Source organism: Ictidomys tridecemlineatus, chromosome 11 (genome assembly GCF_052094955.1).
Source record: "Ictidomys tridecemlineatus isolate mIctTri1 chromosome 11, mIctTri1.hap1, whole genome shotgun sequence".
In the NCBI taxonomy this organism is placed as follows: Eukaryota; Metazoa; Chordata; class Mammalia; order Rodentia; family Sciuridae; genus Ictidomys; species Ictidomys tridecemlineatus.
The window spans coordinates 16,899,028-16,923,117 of NC_135487.1; the positions used below are offsets into that span (position 1 = coordinate 16,899,028).

At 45.1% G+C, this 24,090-nt stretch overlaps 2 protein-coding genes and 1 long non-coding RNA gene across 7 annotated transcripts; 1 reads left to right on the forward strand and 2 right to left on the reverse strand.

Moving 5' to 3' along the window:
* Nucleotides 1–5,174: 5,174 nt before the first annotated feature.
* On the reverse strand, nucleotides 5,175–13,174 carry Syf2 (SYF2 pre-mRNA splicing factor). Of its 2 annotated transcripts, none has more exons than XM_078025619.1 (7): nucleotides 13,041–13,174; nucleotides 12,725–12,835; nucleotides 9,628–9,753; nucleotides 8,794–8,911; nucleotides 8,371–8,461; nucleotides 7,029–7,127; nucleotides 5,175–5,631 (listed from the first exon to the last, which is right to left on the reverse strand). In XM_078025619.1, the coding sequence occupies exons 1-7, from the start codon at nucleotides 13,065–13,067 to the stop codon at nucleotides 5,466–5,468; spliced, it is 738 nt and encodes a 245-aa protein (XP_077881745.1). In that variant the 5' UTR covers nucleotides 13,068–13,174; the 3' UTR covers nucleotides 5,175–5,465. The 2 variants fall into 2 exon arrangements, with proteins under 2 accessions (XP_077881745.1, XP_077881746.1); XM_078025620.1 differs by having other exon boundaries at nucleotides 12,725–12,832; nucleotides 13,041–13,173.
* LOC144367946 (uncharacterized) lies at nucleotides 12,829–15,809 on the forward strand. Its single transcript, XR_013427602.1, has 2 exons — nucleotides 12,829–13,021; nucleotides 15,265–15,809. It is a non-coding gene; the product is annotated as an uncharacterized LOC144367946 (long non-coding RNA).
* A 2,186-nt stretch (nucleotides 15,810–17,995) lies between these two features.
* On the reverse strand, nucleotides 17,996–22,370 carry Rsrp1 (arginine and serine rich protein 1). Of its 4 annotated transcripts, XM_078025618.1 has the most exons (6): nucleotides 22,198–22,369; nucleotides 21,449–22,034; nucleotides 20,555–20,706; nucleotides 19,265–19,348; nucleotides 18,313–18,444; nucleotides 17,996–18,162 (listed from the first exon to the last, which is right to left on the reverse strand). In XM_078025618.1, the coding sequence occupies exons 2-5, from the start codon at nucleotides 21,975–21,977 to the stop codon at nucleotides 18,328–18,330; spliced, it is 882 nt and encodes a 293-aa protein (XP_077881744.1). In that variant the 5' UTR covers nucleotides 21,978–22,034; nucleotides 22,198–22,369; the 3' UTR covers nucleotides 17,996–18,162; nucleotides 18,313–18,327. The 4 variants fall into 4 exon arrangements, 2 of the variants coding, with proteins under 2 accessions (XP_077881744.1, XP_077881743.1); XM_078025617.1 differs by having other exon boundaries at nucleotides 17,996–18,444; XR_013427601.1 differs by lacking the exon at nucleotides 17,996–18,162 and having other exon boundaries at nucleotides 18,372–18,444; nucleotides 20,148–20,706; nucleotides 22,198–22,370.
* Nucleotides 22,371–24,090: the final 1,720 nt, after the last annotated feature.

Below are 24,090 nucleotides of genomic sequence, written 5' to 3' on the forward strand. Positions count from 1 at the left end.
TCCGCACTTCCCACCCCTTACCACCACCAAATCGGAGGATGTGATTTCTACAATAACCGTGGATTCATAATACAACTAAGAAAAATCATTATGATGATGATGATGATGATGATGATGATGATGATGTCTCCATAACAAAGCCTCTGGCTTGTGAGAAGACTGATTTTGAAATCACGCTCCTGGGATGACACAAGGGGGCGCTGAAGACATGCCCTGGCCTCTGTCAACGGCTCCTGGTTGCCCTCCCACCCTGTTCCTTTCCAGCCCTCCCTGGGCACACCAGCTCTCAACAGCAGGTGAGGACAGGCTGGTCTTATTTGAGGGCTTTTATTATATCAAAAAGAAGAAGTGCCAAGGCAGGATTCTTCTTAAAATGTGGTTCTTTTACATTTCAATGTGTAGAATGAACATCTCCCATACATTCTAGGGGGCATTTCTGAGATTGCTGAGTATTTCTGCATCTGTGCTCAATGGTCCGCTCCCAACCTAGAGATCCAGACCTTTCCTGGGCACAGTGGTGCACACCTGTGATCCCAGGACTCGGGAGGCTGAGGCAGGAGGATCTCAAGTTCAAGGCCAGCCTCAGCAACTTAGGTCTTTGGCGACTTAGGGAGACCCTGTCTCAAAATAGAAAGTCAAAGTGGCCTGGGGAGATTCAGTTTGGTGTGACCTTGGTCTGGAGGGGAGGAGGACGAGGACGCAGGCCCAGGATAGGAAGAGTTCGTAGGGCTGATATGGACATCTGACCAGTGGTAATTCTCCCCGTGCCCATGATGGCCAGGCACGGGTCTAAGCACCGGACGCTCTGGGGAAACTGAGGCACCGAGCGGCTGAGTGATGGTGGGGACTGACCTGTGTCCTCCTCAAAGTCCTGTGCCACCTTAACCCCCCAGGTGACCGCACCAGGAAACAGAGCCTTCCCGTAGGGTGGAGGCTCAGAGAGGGTGAGGGAGGTCATGGGTGTGGCGCTGACCAGCAGAGCCCGTGTCCTTACAGGAGGACCAAGAGTCACCAGGGGTGTAAAAGCACTGAGAAAGGCCACACGAGGACACGGGACACGGAGAGGAGGCAGCCACCTTCTGGATGGACAGGGAGGCCTCGCCGACCCTCGGGCCAGCACCTTGACCTTGACTTGCAGCTGGGCCTGTGGCCACTCTGGGGTGTGGTGCCAGCCCCTCCCCAGGCAACGGAAGCCCCGGCCTCTGGGCTCCCCGGCCAGCTCCACAGCTGGGGGACAGAGGCCCTTCCTCCTGGCCAGACGCCGTGGACTGTCCCTCCACAGAGACGCCAAGGTCAAGCCAAGAAAGAGCGGAGCCCCACGTCTGTGTGGAGCCCCGCCGCCCCGACTGGGTTTCCGTTCTGCCTCCTGTTTAGTTTTGGGTGGTTCCTGTCTCTGTGTCTCCACGGCCTCGCCCTCCCACCAGCCTTGCCCTGTGGCGTGTGTGTCACCTGCTTGGGTCCGTCCAGCGGGCAGTGGGTTTTCCATCTCACACGCTGGGGCTGCCTCATCTAGAAGCTCAATGTGGGTCTTTTATGTATATATATATATATTTTTTTTTTTAAACTGGGGATTGAACTAAGAGGCATTTTGACTTCATCCCCGACTCTATTTTTTTTTTTTTTTACTTTGACAACAGGGTCTTGCTAAGTTACTTGGGACCTTGTTAAGTTGCTGAGGCTGGCCTTCAATCTGTGATCCTCCTGCCTGGTCCTCCCACGTCACTGGGATTGCAGGCGTGACCCACTGTGCCCGAGTCCTCCACCCCTCGACCTCGTCGGGTACAGTCGTAATTTTGGATTCCTGTCCATGGGTTCTAACGCCTGTGTCAGTTCTGGTTAGATTAGATTGAAGGGTGATTTACGCTTCCTCTTTCCCGTTTGAGCGTGGAGGATCTCGTGCTATCACATACTGACCGTCTCTGGGTTTCTCAGGGTCATCTGATCCTGGTTCTGGAGTGCACTGACTTGCATGGGGACGGTTTGATTCCTCCCCGTGTTGTCTGCTAAGATTTGTCTTTTGCAAGACCCAAGCAGAGTTCACCGGGTTCATTATTCTCCAGACTGAGGCAGGAACCTCTCACTAGTCACTCAATGCCACGTTGCTGCGGATCGGATATGTGTCCCCCCTAAGCCCGCGGGTGAAAGGCCTGTCTGCTGCCCCTGGTGGGACTGGGTGGAACCACCAAGAGGTAGGACCTAGAAGGACCCTAGGTCATGGGGGATGTGCCCTAGAAGAAGTTTGTGGAACCCTGGTGTCTTCCTCTTCCTCTCCTGCACTGTCCAGCCACCATGAGCCCAAAAGCAATGGGTCCACAACCATGTACTGAAACCTCCAAACTGTGGACCACAATAAACCTCTCCTCTTCATAAGCTGATTGTCTCAGGTATCTTGTTACAGTAATGGAATTGGCCTCACACACCCATTGAATATGAGATTTTCTATTTCGCCGGATGGAAAAAACACTATTCCTGGCCCCTCACAAATGCCAAGTTCTAATCCCTCTGATCCTTTCAGGTGGTTCTGTCTCAGGAGAGGAAACTCCTTTTATACACAGCAGACCCACACTCTACCTACACGTAGGGGCCTCCTGTGCGTTCTCTGTGTTGCCCCCCTGTGCAGCTGGCCTGCCCTTAGCTCTCACCACCCTGGTCTTCCTAGACTTTCTAGCTCTATCTCAACTAAGGGACTCCACTGGCTTCTGTGTGCCACAGCCTGGAAGCTCTCCAAACAAAAGAAGCTGTGGCTCTCCTAGGAATCACTGTCCTTCTGTCTCATTTCCGGCATTTTGAAAACTCTTTGTTTCACGTAAGCTATCTTTTGTTGTTGCAGGAAAGGAAATCTGTTTCTCCATTTGGGTTAGAAGCAGAAGTCTCCTGTTTATTCTTCAACTAGATTGTTATTTTTTTTCCTTGGGTACTGGGGATTGAACTCAGCGGCACTCAACCACTGAACCACGCCCCCAGCCCTATTTTGCATTTTGTTTAGGCTCAGGGTCTCAGTGAGTTGCTTAGTGCCTTGCTTTTGCTGGCTTTAAACTTGCCATCCTCCTGCCTCAGCCTCCCGAGCCGCTGGGATTACAGGTATGCGCCACCGTGCCTGGCTTCAATTAGATTTTATAATTTTCTTCACATAAACCCTAGGTTTTTCTCATTAAGTTTATACTAAATATGATTTTTGTTAATAGCATAACTAGACTATTTCCTTGGTCTCTTTTGTAGTCATTTATTTCTAGAGAAAAAAACTATGGGTATTGCCTTTAATCATTTAATCTGCTGACATCAATCCTGAAATTAAACCACGCAGAGGTCATAAATTCATTCAACAGTGTCAGTAATTTCCCTCTGAGCGGCCAGGGAGGGCGCCCAGGGTCTGCAGGCCTCCACAAGCGCTCCGCCCTGGGCGCTGCTCCCCTTTCTAAACTCTGAAGTGTCCACTACTAACAGAAGTGGCCAGCATTTGTGGGAGGGAGTGCACATGTCTGTTACCACACACCGAAGTGTACATAGGAAAGTGACAGGTGGATGTTTAAGGCTAGAGCAGAAGCTGAGCAATGCAAACATGGACCATCTCAGCCTCCTCTGCACATTCTTGTCTTTATGCTTATTACTTCATGGCACAAAATGGCTGCCACAACTCCAGGCATCATATATGTGATCCAAGCAGGAAGAAGAAATGGGAAAGAAGGAAGAGGAAAGCAGGAACCAGCTTTCCCAAATCAAGAAAATTAAAAAAAAAAAAAAATCAGGAAAGCAAAAGATTTCTCAAAATAAAATTTCATTTATTAGCCAGAACTAATGACATATGAACACCTACCACAACAAGTCAGTCTGGGAAAGCAAGTGTTTAACTGGAAATATTACCACAAATTCACAAAGATTCAGGGCTCTGTTGGTGATAAAGGAGAAATAACACTGAGCTAGTCTTGTGTTCTTGGAATGAACCTGAGTCATGGTGAACTGGTTGTTTTTCTGGTACTGCAGATGGAACCTGGGGTACTCTGTGACTGAGCCACATCCCCAGGCCTTTTATTATTATCATTATTATTTTTAATAAAAGCTGCCCTCAAACTTTGGATCCTCCTGCCTTGGCCTCCTGAGTAGCTGGGATTTCCAGCTCGCACCACCACACCCGTCTTTGAACTGTTCTTTTAAATACATACCACGTTCTATTTGACAATATTTTGAAAGCTTTTTTAAAAATACCTTTATTTTATTTATTTTTATGTGGTGCTCAGGATTGAATCCAGCACCTCGCACACACTAGGTGAGCACTCTATCGCTGAGCCCACACCCCAGCCCCTCTTGAAAGCTTTTTAGGGCTTCTCTAATATTCAGGATCTAAGGACTTGAACTAAGGTAGTAGAAATAGGAACAGAAAGATTGAGACGTAATCAATATTTTCAGAAGCATCAAAGCCCGACAGACCTGCCATCTCGGCCGTGTACTTCCCATAGAACCGCTCGGCCTTCTTGTTGAACTTGGCGTTCCTCACGTTGATGTAGTCGATGTCCGGCCTGAATTCAGAACATCCTCATTAGCAATTTAGTGCTGTGATCAACATACAAACACTGCCTGACTTGGGTGGAGATGGAGTGCTTACTGTGCTGCCAGTTCTCAGGGACACATGCTTCGAAGCTCCCACTGATGCATCTGGGACCACTTTAAAACGACAGGGGAGCTCCAGAGGGCACAGAAAGCACGATGGGCAAGACTGGCCCAGAGCGGGTGCTGGCCCCGCCCAGGCGTTTGGACGCACAGCTCCCCTTTCCCTCTGAGCTGCCCCGCCCTGGGCGCCGCTCCCCTTTCTAAACTCTGAAGTGCCCACTACTAACAGAAGTGGCCGGCCCAAGTGTACTTAGGAGGTATTTGTTTTACATGATAAAGGAGGAATCCTATTCCACAGCAGTTAATTGCTCTTTTAAAAGGGAACTAACTACACATGGTTGACAGCGCTGTCCCTGCACTTGGTCCTGGGCAGTCCTGGGTGGGCCGCACCAGCCCTCCCAAGCCGACTGCCACCTGCACTGTCCTCAGCTTCAGAGTTCTCAGCCCCAGTGGCCCCCAGACCAGCTCTAGATCCTGTCAAATCCACCATGATATTCACACCACGGACTGCACCTGTGCGCTGCCAGCACCGAGCTCAAAATCCTTCAAAGATTAGACCATCATACACATTTAAGATACATAGAAAAATAATATAATTAGGATTTATACAAAGTAGATCTTTACAAAACAACTTCACTACAAGAAATACATCTCATATCCAAGCACAAAAACGGGAAGTCTACGTGGAAGTGCACGGGGAAGAAAGACGTTTATTGTGGAATGCTGAGTGGGGAGGAGGAGGCTGAGTGGGGAGGCGGAGGCTGAGCTCTGGTTTACTGGGACAGCTGGGAAGAGACTTTCCATTTGCCAGTGGAAATTCTCACTCCGTCCTCCATCGTCCAACGCAGTTCCTGAAGGGATCAGACAGCCGTTCCTCTTTCCAGGTTCTGTTTGGTCTCGGCCGTGTACTTCCCGTAGAACCGCTCGGCCTTCTTGTTGAACTTGGCGTTCCTCTCGTTGATGTAGTCGATGTCCGCGTCATCATTGTAGGGACGTCTCCGGCTATATTTGTCTCGTTTTTCAATTCTGGGGAAAGAAAAACATTTTTAAAGTTCAAAACCGCCTTCTGTTTTGATCTGAGTAATGACAGGCAGGCACATTCACAGAAGGGGCTCTGCTGCCCGCCCCCACAGGCAGACAGTGAAGAGCAGAACCAGCACTCAGTGCCCAGGGCGCCGGTCAGGAGCGGGTCAGTCTCCACCAACTTCAAGCTGAAATTGCTAACCATGAAATTCACTAATATAAACTCCTCCTTAGACTCCGTCTAAATGAGCAATGACCCAGGGTTAGGAACTGAACAAATACCTTATGACTTAAAATAAGGTAATTATTATAATATTATTTATGTTAGTAACAATGACCCCGGTTAACCCGGTGCATTGCTATGTGCCAGACACAACAATAACACTTTACATATACAGTTCCTAAAGTTAAAACGCACTCTGCTCTACCTGGTATTCATTTCCATCAGTGTTAAAAAACACAGGTAAGTGGCTACGTGCCACTGGATTCAATCCCCCATATTAAAAAAAAAAAAACAAAAACAGGAAATTGGGCTGGGCTGGGCTCCACGGTAGAACACTTGCCTCACACGTACAAGGCCCTGGGTTCGATCCTCAGCAGCACACAGAAATAAATAAATAAAGGTATTGTGTCCAACTACAGCTAAAAATATTCAAAAACGAAGTAAATGAAACAAATAGAACTGCGGCACATTCACAGGACGCTCTCGTTTCTTCCAACATATAGTGCAGCGGGTGTTACAGTGAAATCTCTTGAAATCATTTTCTTTAGCTCTTCCTCCTCTGACTCTTAACTGCTGAAGGGTGGGCCTGGAACGCCCCCCCGAAGCCCCTCGTGGGGAAAGCCTGGCACTCGCCTACAGTGCTTCTGGGAGGAGGTGGAATCTCTCACAAGGGGGGGCTTGGCTGGAAAAGTCAGGTCACCTGGTGTGCCCTTGAAGGGACACCAAGATCCCAGCCCTTTCCTTCTCACTCGAACCTCACTGCCTCCCCCATGAGGTGAAGAGGCTCCTGCATCACGTGGGCCTCCATCATCACGTGGGCCTCCATCATCACCAGCTGCCACAACCCAGAGCAACAGGCCAGCAACCGTGGACTAAAACCTCGGAAACGTGAGCCAAAATAAACCTTTCCTCCTTGTAACTTGTCTCAACTTTTTGTCCCAGTGATGGAGAGCCGACACATGATGGTCCCATTCCATCAATGTGCGCATCTCTATTCCAGATCGTGGGGACTGAATCCACATGGCTGCCCATCCTCAAAACCGCTGAGGACCCAGGCCAGACAAGAGCAAGTGTCGTTTCTGTCTATTTAACTCTCTCAAAGCACAACGGCCTGAGACACACACCAAGCCCATCCTGTCACTTAGCAGCTAACAGGCAGGCTGCTCTGAGGACTCACTGTTTCTCCAGGTCCATGACCATTCTGTCAATCTCCTCTGTGGAAGGCACGTGTGTCCCATGAAGGAGGCTGTTGGACGTCGGAAAAAACTCTTCTCCACTGAAAAGACAGCAAAATGGACTTAAAACACCACCACAGATTTTCACTTTCAAATTCGAACTAAATTACCACTCACGATCTCATGGTGTGACAAGATATATACATACACTTACTGTGACATTCTACTTTTAAATTAAAAAAAAAAGATATAGAATTAAAAAGGACCTACGAAATCACCTACTCCAACACCTTCATCCTTCAGATGCACAAGGCAATGGCCCCGCGTGAAAGGGCTCATCAAAGGCTGCAGAGTTGGGATTAGAGCTCTGAGCTCTGGATCTCTTTCCACTAAAGCAGCAGCCTTCAAGCTACAGTCACCACATGTTTTTGAAAACAGTTCTACTGGGACACATTCAGTCATTCACGGATCTCTATGGCTGCTTTCACATTGCACTTGCACAGGTGAGCAGCTATAATGAGACCACATGGCCCAAAAAGCTCCAAACATCTACTATCTGGTCCTTTATTTAAAAAAACAAAAACAACAACAAAAAAATACCCCACCTGGGATAACTCATACTTGTAACTCCAGAGACTCAGGAGGTTGAAGCAGGAGGATCGCAAATTTGAGGCTAGCCTCAGAAACTTACTGAGACCCTGAACAACTTAGTGAAATCCTGACTCAAAATAAAAATGGTTGAGGATATAGCTCAGTAGTACAGAGCCCCTGGGTTTAATCCTTCAAACAAAACAAAAAAAATTCACCCACCCCAGCACTAAAGCTTTCTGCCTCATAAATAATATCTACCTGTGCTAATCTGGGTCTTAGCTATCAACACTCAGAATGCCAGCTTGAAAGAGAAACAAATGGTTAGTTTAACTGCAACAAAGTGAACAGACAGGCCGTGTGGGTGTGGGTGGCACACACCACAACCTCAGAGACGGGGAAGGCAGAGGCAGGATTGCAAGTTCAAGGCCACCCTCGGCAACTTAGTGAAATCCTGTCTCCAAAAAAAAAAAAAAGAATAGGGATGCAGCTTAGCGGTGCGTTAAGCCTGGGTTTTAGCCACAGTGTGTGTGTTGGGCGGGGGGGGAATGACGAGGCTTAACTGCTATCAACTGAATCATAAATAGTGCTGAAAAAATAGAGACCATTCCTAGGAACTGCTAATAACCCACAGCTCAGCATAAAGTGTGCCAGTATTTACACCCTTGTATGTGTAGGTGTGTGCACATACACCCACATAAATACACACAGACCCCCAAGATGAGAAAACAACATACATAAAACCTATGGACTTACTGTTTTTCCCTCAGTCGTTCATAGGTTTCCATGTCAGGTTTGATCTGCTTTGTCAACCGATGATATTGGCGTAACTGGGCAGCAGCATAATCTAAAAATGAAATGAGAATCAGATGACATGTGTCCTTGTTTGGCCGTTACTATTCAGAAAAAAATCAAATTGTTATTAAGTAACATGTGCACAGACACTAATCCATGGTCTCTTATCCAGAATATGCCAGTACAGACACCACAAAGAAGAACTGGGCTGAAGGCGCAGAGCCTTTTTCAGCTCCATCCTCTAAGAGGCATGTGCATTTCCCTGGGGTTTAGGCCTCTCAGCAAACATTCCATGGAGGGAGGAAGTTCGAGCCTCCGCTCAGAAAAGCAGAAAGCTGAAGCCAATGCTGTCTGACTGGCTTATTCAGGAAAGGTCAATTTTACCTGAAAATCCCAGGTCAGGATTTTTCCTTTTCTTTTTCCTCTCCCACCTTTCTGCATCTTCTGCACTGATCTCCAGCAACTTCACCTTCTCATAGTCTTCCCCTCTTGCTGCACACTCCTAAAAAGAAGAACTGGTTCCCTCAATTATAATTCAAGCAATTACTTAATCTAAATCAGCAAAGTTTGAATAAAGACATTAAGTAAAGCTAGGAAGGAAGTTCCTGTCCCTCAGTGTTGAAAGGTGTCCACAAGATAGACACAGTGGCATGTGCCTGAATCCCAGCAGGATGGGAGGCTGAGGTAGGAAGATCATGAGCTCAAAGCCAGCCTCAGCAGTTATCGAGGCCCTAAGAAACTCAGCAAGGCCCTCTCTCTAAATATGATATAAAAAAAGGGCTGGGGATGTGACTCAGTGGCTAAAGGCTCCTGGGTTCAATTCCCAGTACCCAAAAAAGAAAAAAAAAAAAAAAAAAGGGGCGTCCACAGATGACCAACAGAAAAAAGACATTAAGCAATACTTTTTAAAAAAATGATTGCTATATGAAAGAAATCTAGGAATTTGATGTGGTATATAAGGGAGCAAATGATACCTCTTAGTGTTTAAACAGGTATCAGACCCTATTTTGAATGTTTTGCATACATTAACTCATTTAATTTATAATTAACTCAAGGTTAAATAACTCGCCCAAAGTGTGGCAGCCACTGAAGAGCGGAGCTAAGCTTTCAATTCCAAAATTTGGCTGCGGAGCCAGGCTATCAATGACCATGTTCCTGTCTCAATGCAAGAGAATGATGGAAGACGTAGCTCATGAAGGCAGTGGAGTAGTTCCTGACCTTTTTCTTTTCTTCTTCCTGCAGTTCCCATTCTAAACGAGCCTTTTTGGCTTCCCAGTTTGCAGGCAACTTAAGTCTTTTATCTTCTTCCACAACTTCCTGGTGATTCAATTTACGAGCTTCATTCTAAAACCATAAAAAAAGTTTATCAGAAATACAAAAAGAAGGCACTAAAGTTGTAGCTCAGCGGTAGAGACACTGGGTTCAATCCTCAGCACCACAAAAATATAAATAAAATAAAGGTATTTTGTCCATCTACGACTATTCTTAAAAAATATATATGAAAAGAAATCCAAATAGATCTTGCCTTTTTTGAGGAAACTCAGGAAAGACACGTTGACACTCCCTATCTACCCCAGGCGCAACAGATAGCCATTACCGTTAGTCAGATTTTTGTTGCTGTGACCAAAAGACCTGACAAGAATGACTCAGAGAGGAAGTTTACTTGGGGCTCAATTTCTGAGGGTCAGTCCATGACAGTCACTCCAGGGCTCTGGGCCCAAGGAAAGGGGCAGAAGAGTGAGAAGGAGGAAATCTGCTCAGTTCATGGCACTCAGGAAGGCGAGAGAAGGAAGCTAGAGACAAGACAAATCCTCTAAGGGTACACCCGCCCCCCTACACTTAACCACTCAGCAGTCCATTCAAATGATTAACCCATCAAATGATTAATCCACTGATGAGGTCACAGCTTTTATAATCCAATCTTCTTACCTCAGAGTATTGCTATATTGCCTAACAAATGAGCTCTTTGGGTGACATTTTCAAATCCAAACCACAACAGCCACCAAATGATCTTAAGCAAGGGAACAGCAGCCTAGTGAGGCATATCATCAAGAAAAATGCATCGGGCTGCACTGGTTTTCCAGAATTCCAGAGCCTAGAGATTAATATCAGATTTGCCCCTGTTTAGCCCTGTGGTCCCTTAAGTTGGATCAGAACAAGGTTTTACAAAGTCGGAGACCTATACCACAGGAGCACTGGAAAATATTCTACTTTTAAACCTCGAAATTCTGATTAGTTCAAAGAAAAAGACTTAATTTGGGGCTTAAGAACTTTAATACCTCTCTTAATATACTAATCATTTCTAAGACTCCCCTACTTTTAAAAAGTTTATTTACATTGAAAGCAATAAAAGGAACTTCCCATTTGAAGTACTAGTGAAAAATTGATTTTTTTTTTTTAAAGAGAGAGTGAGAGAGGAGAGAGAGAGAGAGAGAGAATTTTTAATATTTATTTTTTAGTTCTCGGCAGACACAACATCTTTGTTGGTATGTGGTGCTGAGGATCGAACCCGGGCCGCACGCATGCCAGGCGAGCACGCTACCGCTTGAGCCACATCCCCAGCCCCAAGAATTGATTTTTAAAACAAAAATAAATGCATAAAACAAAATAAGTACATTTTCTTATATAAAACTGAAGTTGGATGTTTCTTAGGTCACAGGATGGTGGCAGATAGTCCAGAAAGCCATATTTCCTATAGATTCCAGATAAGCTTTCATTAATCAATCCAAGTAAATACTTAAGCATGTTTATATGTTTATCAAATCAACTTTTTCTGGACACAGAGAGATACTCCTGGGGCTGGCAGCGCAGTTGAGTAGTAGGACACTTGCCTAGTATACACGAGGCCCTGGGTTCAATCCCCAACACCACCAAAATAGAACAAGTGCCAAGAGAGACACTGGAGACACTGGTCTCAATTTCCACCCCTCATACACTCTTATTTTTTTTTTTAAGAGAGAGTGAGAGAGAGAGAGAGAGAGAGAGAGAGAGAGAGAATTTTTAATATTTATTTTTTAGTTCTCGGCGGACACAACATCTTTGTTGGTATGTGGTGCTGAGGATCGAACCCAGGCCGCACGCATGCCAGGCAAGCGCGCTACCGCTTGAGCCACATCTCCAGCCCGCTCATACACTCTTAGCTCTGGCAATGCCCTCTGATTTGCCATCAAACAAAGTTGCATTTGTTGCTTTGAAGGAGAGCACAAACCACGGGAACATTTCAGTAAGAAGATGTTAAAAGACCTAGTTACAAAATATGAGTTTGTATCAGATGACTACAGTTCAAATTCAAGGCTTTGATTTGGGCATTGTCAAAGGAAGGGGCATTCTAGGATGAAGTACCTTCAATTTTTAGATAGGAGACAGGAGGAACAGAGTAAGACTATAGTGTGTGTGTGTGTATGTGTGTATATATATATATATATATATATATATATATAAATATATATATATGGAAATGTATGTATATATAGTATATATATGTATGGTAATACAGTGAGTGGTGTTTGGTCACTTTTATGACCTAAACAGTCTTCTTGATTTTATCTCACTACAATATTTGGAGTGATGCCGAACTTTTGTGGAAACATGGCCTAGCTGTCAGGCAGGCCACTCCAAGATCAAAGTCAGGGGATTTTTTCCTTTCCCAGTTCCAACTGTAGCCAGCTGTTTGCTGGACTCTTATCCCTAATATGAATTCTCCTTCTTTGCATGTGCTCCCTCCACTGAGTGTCTCTTCCTCCATCCCCTTTACTTGTCCCATGTCCTATTCTTTCAAACAGTGGTTTAGTGTCACCTCACTGGAGCCCCTAAAGCTACACTAATCTCTCCTCTGCACTCCCAAGGCACTTTATTCCTACCTCAAAACTGCATTTACTGCAGTTAATTTTTGGTTATAAGGTTTTGTCCTTAAATAAATAAATAAGGTTGGTCCTCTACTTCAGAAGAGGCCTTCATCTAGCTGAACCACCACACTGTGGAGTTTCAGCGGTTTGTTGATTGTTAGTCAAATTATAAAGCTCTTAATGACACGACACAGGTTTCTTCCAATTTCTAACTCTACGTATTTCCTTCAGTAAAATGCAGCGCTTGTTAGAGCCACAGAGCAGGGGGCCGAGAGTACCAGGCTCCCCAACTCAGCCCAGGCAAGTTAAATCCAGTGGGCGGGACGGGGAGCGAGCGATCTCGACAAGCTTTAGGGTCAGGAGCCGCGGGGACGGGCCTCTCGTTTCGGGGGAAGAGCCAGCTCCGCGGTCTGACTAACGAGTGCGGGGCCGGACAGGGGCAGGTCGGAGCCGGGCCCCGGGCTACTCACGCGCTTCAGATGCAGCTCCCGGAATTTGCGCAGCCTCTGTTCGCGCTTCTGGGCGGCCAGCTCCTCCGCCGCTGTGCGGAGCCCCTCCTCAGCGCGGTCCACCGGCACCTGCTGTGAGGAATCAGGCTTCAGACCGGGCTCGGTTCCAGGCCAAGTCCCGGCGAATCGTCAGCCCGGCCACGACCCCACTGCCGACAGACCCCGCGGAGTCTGCGCTTTCCTGACCCGACGCCCAGGGCTCCGCCTCCATCACTCACCCCTACCTCTCACCGAAACTCATCAACAAAACCCTCCCAAGTAAGGCCACAGTACTTACCTGTTCGACTTCAGCCGCAGCCGCCATTACAGCCTTACTTTTCCTATTTCCGGCAACAACACTGAGCACTTCCGTCAGCCTCTGGACAGCCCTCTACAGGCCACGCCCCTTCCGGGCGGCCTCAGGAACTTAGGACCAATCCCTGCCCCTTTTAACAGCGAGTTGTTAAAATTGGTCAAGGTTCTACGCAGCCGCAGAAGGCTGCAGAGCCGAGGGCAGGAAGTGACGCAGGGGAAAAAAGGATTGGAAAGTCCTCAGAAAAGGAAGGCTAGAAAGGAAGGGCTCAGGTTTTGGTAGGAAGTCTCCTAGCCTACGTGCTGTTCCCTAGAACATCAAGTTCTTCCCGACTGCCTTGTCTCAGTAGAGACATGATTGATACTTCCATAGTCTTAAGTTTTTGAGAGAGAGAAAGAGAACTTTTTTGGGTACTTTTTTTTAGTTTTCGGTAGACACAACATCTTTTTTATTTTTTTAATATGGTGCTGAGGATCGAACCCAGCGCCCCGCGCATGCCAGGCGAGCGCGTTATCGCTTGAGCCACATCCCCAGCCCAAGTCTTTTAAGTTTTTTTTGACTGTTGGGGCCGGTCCAATCTTGTTCTCTTAACATGCCCAAAGGAGACACAGTATAATTAATAACAGTGCTAAAGTTAAGATGAAGCAATAAGGTGCTGAGTGTACAAGAGAAATGTATGAAAATTGTTTGCTGACAACTGCTAATTACACGTAGAAATGAAAATGTGATCTCTCAAATGAAAAGAATATCTAACAATAACATAAAAAAATTCTAAGTAGGCAAAGTTAAATCTCAATAAATGAAGGATAATTTTTTCGAGTTAGAAGACTATCACAAAAAAATCGCCAAAGTGAGTTTATAAATATGTTACTCCCATCAGAATCTTAAGAGATGTATTTAAATTTTGGTTCTGGAAAATGATGTGGCAAAATGTGTAGCTCTTTGGAGGGCACTTGCCTTGCATGTGTGAAGTCCTGGATTGGATTCCCAACACAGTAGGGGAAAACAAAAACCTAGAAGTTCAAAACCACTGAGTTTGTAAGACTGAGAAATATGAATACGTTGGTGGTAAAACTGAAAATTGGTCCAACCCCTTGAGAGTTAGAAGACAATATCACAAAATATCAATTTGGCAATAAGTAACAAAAGAATTACTCTTGGATTCAGCTATGGCTCTTCTGGGAATTCATCCTGCAGATACAATTGCATAGGCACGCGATGACTTACCTATGACGTTATTCATTTCAGGTTTTTGGGTTTTGGCAATAGCAAAAAAAATTGAAAACAAACGACTGTCAGATTATGCTACAATGAAACACCATGTGGCAAACGGAGTAGTTCTCCATATATTTAGAAAGATCTCAAAAATATACTGAGAAATAAGAAGTGTGGAACTGTGTACCTGGTATGCTACATTTAGAGAGGTGATAGATAGGATTAGAGTTACTAGGAATACATTTTATTTTGCATAAAGAACTAAGGGGAGGGGCAGAGAATTAAGGGCGATAAAAAAGATGGTTATAGAATAATCTAGGGAGGGTTACTTTAGATCCCATTAAATTTTCCCTAAAGACATTTTTGAAATATAGGATGTGACTTCCTTTGTTTGGTGTAATTGATAGCGCCTAGGGTAAAGCTGGAGGGGAAGAAACAGAAAGGCTAAGAGTTAAATAGGCCCCAAGGGCTGTTTGCTGGGCTCAAGGATATTTAGAAGTACAGAATGTTTTTTGTTTTCTTTTGTGGTGCTAGGGATCAAACTAGGGCTGTTAGCCACTGAGCTGTATGCCCCAGCCCGAACTTTTTTTTTTTTTCCTGACACCTTCTTCCTGAAAAGACTTCATTGTATTTTATCATATGAAACACAATCACTCTTTCCTTATGAGGAAATTTTGGATCCAAATTGGTAGAAAAGACATCAAATAGAAGTTGTCCACCTACCCTCAAAGATATTAGTATCTATTTGTGCTGTACAGTCTCTGGTTTTTGTTTTTGTGGGGGTATTTTGTTTGTTTTTGGTGCACTATAATTGTTCTGCCTTATATTTCATGTGAATCTGGGTTATTCCCAAACTTCATATCATCTGACAGTACTGTTAACTTATGAATTAAATTCAAGAAAAATCAATGAACATTTTGTATTTTTCTAATAAGAGATATTGCTTTTTCAGACCAAAAAAATATTTTAAAATGTGTTTTTGTGTCTATTACAGAATTGAAAAACAAGACCAATGACTGGAAAACTGAGGCTGGCTTTGAACTCGTGATTCTCCTGTCTCAGCCTCCGAAGCCACTGGGATTAAAGGCATGCACACATGCTTATGTATTTTTTTCTTTTTTTAACTTTTTTTTTTTAGAGAGAGACAATTTTAATATTTATATTTTAGTTTATATATGGTGCTGAGGATCGAACCCAGACCGCATGCATGCCAGGGGAGGATGCTACCGCTTATATTCACTTGTTATTAGAAGTTTTGGGACTTAATTTTGGCAGGGTACTGGGGATTAAACCTAAGAGCAGTTAACCACCGAGTGACATCCCCAAGCCCTTTATATTTTTTGAGACAGGGTCTTGCTAAATTGCTTGGGGTCTCACTAAGTTGCTGAAGCAGACCTTGAACTTGCAATGCTTCTGCCTCAGCTGCCAGAGTCACTTGGATTACAGATGTGCACCATTACACCAGACAGAAAAGTCGTCTGTGCTTAATGTGATACATGCTGGGCTTAAAAATTATATTATAAATAGGTAAGTCATTGTTGTGCTGAATTTGTCATATATCTGGACAAAAGCTTGAGGTAGGAGGCTAAATTGATAGTAATTTGTCTTACCCAACTGTAGTAGATAATGCAAGGAAGCCAACAATGGCTTCTGGAAATTCACCTATGTCCTCTTCTCTCTTGGAAGCAATCACAATTACAGGTGCTGCCTATCCCACAGTACACATGCGAAGCAAACAGGGAAAAGAAGACATCCTCTAATGGCCCTATAAAAAAATTACCATCTTCCAAAAAGCAAATATCCTTGAAAGAAAGGAAGTTAAAACATTTGGTCAAAATATTGTGGGGCTGGGGATGTGGCTCAAGCAGTAGCATGCTTGCCTGGCATGCATGCGGCTCGGGTTCGATCCTCAGCACCACATACTGTCTGCTGAAAACCTAAATATTAGGGAAAAAAATATTGTGGATTGAAACCAGGGGCACTACCACTATCACCAGCTTTTTTTGATGGTAGCTCCTTAAATTGCCGACTGGCTTTGCAGCTACCTCAGGCCCTGGGGTTACTGGGATTACAGGTGTGTCTCACCACACCAAACTGATAAAATATTCTATTACCTGCACTTTTCCTGGCCACTGATTCAGAATTGGCTAGTATAATAAAGTAACGGAATTTTTAAATACATAATTTATTGGAAAGTGCAAATAATGGACAGCACAGCCTGAGTGTGACACCAGAAACGTTTGACCTTCATCCCATTCTTGGCAGTTCCTAAAACCTTTCCTGATAAAGGTTAAGTGATATTAATTTACAGTAAGTCCCCTTTAACTATACCATGCTTATGCTAATTAGTAGCTTGGAGGATTGGTTGCCAAATGAACCAAATGATTAATTAAAGGATTCAGCCTCACCTCCCCACCTCTGGGAAGGGGAGGGGTCAGTTAATCACCCCATGGCTAATGATTCAATCACTAATTGGTAATAAAACCTCCATAAAACCCCTACCATATTCAGAGACTGGGGTTTGGGGTAAACATCCTTGTGCCAGGAAGGTGACACATCCCAAAGCACCAGAGATGCTCCCTTCTGGACTTCACTCCCTGAATCTCATTTGTATCCTTTGTAAGTCACCAAGTTTCCAGCCACACAACCCCACCCCACACTAGGTGAACCTGTGTAGGTGAATAATCAAACCAGGATTAATGAACACGAGGAACACTTGCAATTAGCACCCCAAGGGAGCAGGTAGTCTTGCAGGACTGAACCCCTAATTTACAAGGTCTATATTACCTTTATATAGCATCAGAGTTGCATTAAACCCAAAAATTAGAAAAATTTCTTGGCATGAGAAATCCACGTCAAAGTATTCCCTTTTTGAACACATCTTTTTTGCACAGCCTGCACCATCTACTGTCACTCTTGGTGTTGTCTTCTCTAGTTATACCTGTTACTACGCTAAAAATTAAGGGAAAACACCAAGACATAGTATGGTCCAAGGGAACAAGTGTTTACATTTTTTCAATGACACACAATTCTATAAAGGATTTATACTTTTTGCCTAGGTTCCAGCACAACATGCTTCCTTGCCCTTGCTTAAGACGTTTGAACCTGGCATCTTAAAACTCAATTCAAACGTTATGCCACTATTGCAAAGGTCACATAAGATCAGCTTGTCCAGAACAGCACATGACTACAATCCCATTAACTATGGAGGTTGAGGCAGGAGTTAAAGACAGACTCCCACAACTTGGACCTTCTCAAAATTGGGGGACAGATTGGGGGGAAGACATGTCGCTCAGTAAGGTGCCCTTGGGTTCAATCTCCAGCACCATAAAGGTGGGGGGAATTCCAAAATGACTTGGCCTCTTAAACGCACAAATAATGCCAACTGACAGATTTCACACCTTAGTGAGGCACTCCATTTCACCACCTCCTGGCTTAGTTTCCCGCCCTGAAACTCAAAAGTATACTACACATTTCATAAAATTTATATCAGCTTCTCAAACCTTAATGAATGTATTCACATGAATAGGGAATACTGTTAAAATTCAGAGGCTTTGAGGGAGACTTGAGGTTCCTTCCACTTTTCCTCAAACTCAACAAGAGGCCTATGTGAACCCAATATATTGTCAATTTATGGACTTAATGAGAAAGGCTGATTTTAAAGATAACCCCCCCTTTCTATTTAAGACTTGTTAAGGAATTAATACATAATAAAGACAAGACAATAAAAATAAGTAATTTATTAACAAATATACAAAAACACAAACACAGTTCAATCACTGTGTTTGCCTTACAAATTTCTGTATAACCAACTGATATTATACAATATTTACAGGTATTTACAAAGACTCCCACCTGTATGTAAACTCTGGTCCATTTTGGGCTTTCATATCTTAAAAGAGAAACATAAAATGTTAATGTTTTTAACTAGAAAGTATATGTACCTTTTCCTGATTTTTAATTAACAAATACCACTATTAAATGACTCAAAGGGTGGAGTAATGCTAAAAACAAACTTGGAATAAAGTGCAACTTAGACAACCTTAGTTTTCTTCTTTTAGATAGGTACCCATAGTCCATAGGGACTTTTTTTCTTATCTATTTTTGGTGATCCTGAAGAGGTCTCTTCAGCAGCAGCTTTAGCTGTCTTCTGTACTGGCTTTGCTACAGAATTCTGTAAGACAATAAATTAAGTCAGCTTCTACCCACATTTTGTGGTTGTGGTGCTGGGGATCAAATCCAGGGCTTTATGTATGCAAGGCAAGTACTAACTGAGCTATATTATCCCCAGTCCAGCTTCCACATTTTACACATTAAATAATTCTATTAGACATTATTACCAAATGCAAAGCAGGGACCTAATTTGTAACTTGGTTTAAACTGTAAAGCCAAGAAATTATGGGGGTTGGGGAGACAGGCCTACACAAGCATCAGTTTGAGATTTGCTTTTAAAGCCTTTAAAAAAATAAAATCAGGCTGGGATTGTGGCTCAGTGGTAGAGTGCTTGCCCAGCATGTGAGGCACTGGGTTGGATTCTTTATTAATAAAGTTAATAAAGGTCCATCAACTTAATATTTTTAAAATAAAATTATTTCAAAAATTAAAGGAAAAAAAATTAAAGGAGGGCTGGGGATGTGGCTCAAGCGTTAGCGTGCTCGCCTGACATGCGTGTGGCCCGGGTTTGATCCTCAGCACCACATACAAACAAAGATGTTGTGTCCGCCAATAACTAAAAAAATAAATATTAAAGTTCTCTCTCAAAAAAAAAAAATTAAAGGAGAGAAATATTCAAAGAAAAATAATGAAACCAAGTACATGTAAAGGTATTACTAGGTGCCCATATAATGCCCACTTGTAAAAGTGGTATAGATTCTGTTTACAAAGAGGCTTAAGCTTAGCAGGGCTTAAGTCAAAGATTAAAAGATAAATGTCTACATATTTCAAATAATATTCTAAACCGAATTTTTGGATAGCTAATGCATTAATATACTTACATTAGAGCTAAAAGCTATGTTTTTCTGCTGGGAAGATTTTTCACTGGGATTTTTGGTTCCATCTTCTGTTAACCTTTCCGACAGCTAGACGGGTAAGAGAAAGACATTTCAAAAAAACCCATCCTTGGTTTTTTAAATAACTGTATTAAAAAGCCTAGTTGTATATATTACAAATTTTGTTGTAGACACACAAATCAAGTTGAATCTAACACCATATAGTTAACAGCCTAAACAAGATAAAACTTTCCACTTAGCAAACTCAAATATACAGCAGTAGATAAAAGGCACATTTTGCCAACAATATTTTCTTTCCCTGCCACAAATCCAAGTAACTTTTAAATGTCAAGACATACCAGAAATAACTAGTTTCAAGGAACTAATAAGATATTTGCCAGTTGGGTACCTAATCAATACATGACTCAACTAAGACCTTACTTGTCTAATAACACCGAACAAAACCACACCTGGATCCTAATGATAGATTTATTCTATCAATTTCTACCTTATATCATTTATCAATTTTAAACTTTAGATTTTCACACTTAACTTAGAAGTACAGTGTTAATTTGTCAACACACTTCCTGCATATTTCTGGAGAATTATAATAAACTTATCTGCAAGTGAAGCAGGACTCCTCTTCTGCAATCTCTCAAAACATCTGGAATATATTGCATATATTATGAACGGGACATCTATACCACAGATGCCCCACCATTATAAAGTGTACCTTTGCTTAACTTAAAAACTGTCTTTAATACCTTATGCAAATGGAACCTGTCACAAATTCTAGCATGCACATGGAACTACCAACACAAAACTAAGCTTTTAGTGTGTGAACAAACTTTAGTTAAACCTCTGATGTTTTAGCCCATGTATCAATTACCAACAGATTTTCTTCATCATTGTCTGGAGACCACATTCATGATTTCTATAAGACAGAAATAAAGCAGATAAACTATACTGTATGCTGAGCACAGATATGTGGGAACATAATCCTGCAAATGAAAGCTACAGGAGAAAAATACACTCATCTATAAAGACTGAGTAGGGAAAACTTGATACAGAAATCAGTACCAGTAACAATATATTCAGAATAAAATTCATTTTCTCCCAATTTGATGAGTGTTGATACTGTCTAGCATCATGGATCTATTTTGTTATTGGCAAATTTTACATAGCTAGACTTCCCAAGAAGTGTAGCCCAGAATAAATAAATGAAATGGCTTTTCAGATCTTTCTGGCAGTAAGTAGCTTTAGGAAGAAAGATCTTCTGGTACTTAGAATACTTACCTCAGACTTTACACCATTAGGTGGTACATCTGCTCCATGGCTTCTTTCTTTAGCTGAGAGAACAGTTCTCAGACTAGCTGGCAGGTCAAAGTTGGTTGTTCCTAAAGCTTTTGCTGCATTGGCTTTTGCTATTTCTAACAGCTCCATTCGATCTATTTTTGAATAAATAAATAAATACCAAGACATTTGTTAATCCTGTAGCAATCTCCCCCAAAAAACCTAATTTTATAGTTCTATCTAGGATACCAAATCACTCATTAAGTTCAATACTATTTTGTTCATCAATACAATTCAACAACTAAGTAGCTAACATTTAAAAAACCGTATAGATGCCAGGCCCACACTTGTAACACTGAAGAAATCCCAGCGGATGGGGAGGCCGAGATAGGATCCCGAGATCAAAGCCAGCCTCAGCAACAGTAAGGCTTAGCAACTCAGTGGGATCCTGTCTCTAAATAAAATACAAAATAGGGCTGGGGATGTGGCTCAGGGGTCCAGTGCTCCTGAACTCAATTCCTAGTACCGGAAGAAAAAAAAACTGTACTAAGAACAATCAACCACAAGGGAAAGGGTTTCCTCGCTTTGAACCATTAACGTCACAGTTCAAAGAGAAAAAATTTAGTCAATTTAAATGCTAGATACCATTATAGTATAACTTCAACTACTAACCAGCTACAGTTTTCCCTCGAACAAAAAACTTAAACGACACAACGTTGGTTCCCTAGGGGCTGGGGACATTGCTCAGTTGGTAGAGTGCATGCCTCGCATGCCCAGGGCCCTGGGGCCAATCCCCAGCACCACCACCACACAAACACCTTTTTTGGCTGCCTAGCCTACTGTCTCCACCCATGCAAAAAGGGGAAGTTCGCTGTGCTCTGAACCCAAATGCCCCACCTTTTTCGGTTAAACGAAACGGGGTCCTGCTGCGCGACCGGGTCCGGGATCTCTCCCGCCACCTGCTGTGCTCCTCGGGGTAAACGGTGCGGCCGAAGCCGTAGTAGCGCCGCCCCCGCGTGATGGCGTAGTACGACCTTCTGTAACACGACCTTCCACGGGAGCGCGACCTGCTCCGGGACCGGTAGGGCGAAGGCGAGCGGTGAGACCTCCGCGGCGGCCCGTAGCGCCTCTCCCGGTACCGGCGGCCGCGGGAGCGCGAGCGGCTCCGCGAGTAGGACCGGGAGTAGCGCCGGTACTTGCGCTGGTGGCGCCTCCGGGAGTGAGAGCGCGACCTGCTGCGCCTGCGGGGCCGGCTGCGGCTCCGGGAGGACGCGGGGCTGGAATGGCGCGTGTCGGACCGGGAGCTCCCGGACGAGGAGCGGCTCCGCGACCGCGACGACAGGCGGCTGGAGCGGCCCGACCGCGAGGTCGCGGGGGAGTCCTTCTGCGGCGAGCCAGGCCACATGTCGTTCACGTAGTTGGACATGGCGCCTGCGGCCAGGGTTCCTTCAGTGGAGCGCGCGCCTCCGCAAGCTCACGGCCTCTGCGACACAGGGGGCGAAGTACCAAAGGTCAGGTCCCCGGCGGCGAACCCAATGCCCCAAAGGTACCGCGGCCTTCCGCCGCCGCCCGGTCGCCCGACCCGTCCGGTCCCCAGGCACCCGCGCCCAGAAGCGCAGCCTCCGTCTCGTCGGCAGGAAACTCACCGCTGGCCGTCAACGCCTAGCAGGACGGAGAGAAAGGCCCAACGGACGGCTCCCTCTCCAAGCTCGGGACGCTGGAGGTGATCTTCGTAAGTCTTCTGGAATTCCTAAGACTACAACCTTCACCTCCGACGTCCGGACGCCAACTGTGGGAGGAAGTTCGCCGACGCAGCGAAAGTACTAGAAGCTGGCGCCCGGAGCATGCGCAAAAACGTTGGCGCGATGGGCGTGGCTCTCCTGCGGCCCAACCGACACCCGGCCGCCTCGCTCCGCCCACCCCCTCGCGCTCTTGCCACCTGGATGCGCATGCGTGGGCGCCTACATCCGGGCATCCTGCTGCGGCTTTGTTTTTTTCGTTAAGTGAGAACTGGGAGCCGCGAACCGGGAGGGGAGTGGGGGCGGCGGCTGGTGTGACCCGGTCGCAGTGCAGGGAATCCTGCCATCTAAAAACGTGCCTGTTACTGTGACGTGCAAACTAATGGCCCTTAAAGATACCCTGCCCTAATTTCCGGGAACCCGTGAATCTGCCATCTGAACATGGCGAAAGGAATTTTGCAGGCGGGAACAGGGTTGTGGACCGGGCGGTGAGACGACTCCGAAGACCACGGCTAGGCCGTTTGGTCGCCGGTCGGCCCTCCCCGGACGTCACGGAGAAGGCTCCCTCCGGCTCGGGCCGGTGACCGGAGTCAAGCTGAAGAACGGGCTGGCGGCCGCAGCGCTGCCCTCCACGGCGAGGCGGCCTGGGACCTGTCCCAAGGGCGGCGCCGGGTGAACCGGCGACGGCCTTTTTATTTCCAGGGACTTACGAATAGGTGCACCCCAGCGTTTTGTGGGAATAGAGCACGACGGTTAGCTTGAAAAGTGAGGGTTGATTGCTTTTCCCGTGCGGAGGCTTGACCCAGGAGCGCTCCGGCACCGGGCTACCCCCAAGACTTGTTCGTCTTTTTTTTTTTTTTTTTTAATTTCGAGACCTGGTCTCACCAAGTCGCCCAGGTTGGCCTCCCATTTCAATCTCAGTTTACCCAGTAGCTGGGATTGCAGGCGTGCACCACCGCGCTCAGCATTAATTGATTTTTTTTTAATTAAATGAACTAACCACTTAAGTAAGGAGCGTCCGACATCTGTATTCCTTTGCAAGTGCATTGTCTAAGAACCACTTGTTTTGGAGGGACGTACGGATGCTCTCAACTCTTGATCATCTTCACCCCACGTCCCCACACAGGCACCCAAGTGGACGGGTAAACACCTGAACACCCACGGACGTCATCTGCCTTGCTTTCAGTGTGCAGAGTGTCATCCACATCTTTGAGGATTATCTTGATGAAAACAATTATTAAAAATTGTTTTTTTCTAAAGTCTTATCTCAAGCAAGATAGAGTGCTTACTGTAACTTTCAGCAAACGTTCTTATGAAGCCTTGTGAGTGAACAGAAACATGACATAAATTTCACTATTTTTTCTAACTGTAGAAGGACACAGTGCCTTTATTTATTTTTATGTGGTGTTGAGGATTGTGCCCAGTGCCTCACTCCTGCTAAAGAAGTCAGAATTAGACAGGCAGGGGTACAGATAGGTAAATGGAGTCAGCTCCGAAGAAGGAGGCCAATTACAGGGAGTCCGGAAGTTGGAGACTGCCCCTTGAGGGATTGGAATGCCCCAATCAAGATAACCTGCTCCCTGCAACCTGTTGCTAAGGTAACCTGTCCCAGGAATTGCCCCTCCCTACAGGGAGCTATAAAGTTAATTAATGTGCTCCATCCGCCCCTTCCCCCTTCAGCCCACCTGGCTCCCACCTTTTGGCTGTTGGACAGAGCATTCCTGGGCCTAGTTACATACACAGGAAGGAAAAAGATAAGGGGGAGAGGCCAGAGAACAAAGGAAACCTAGGACAAACACC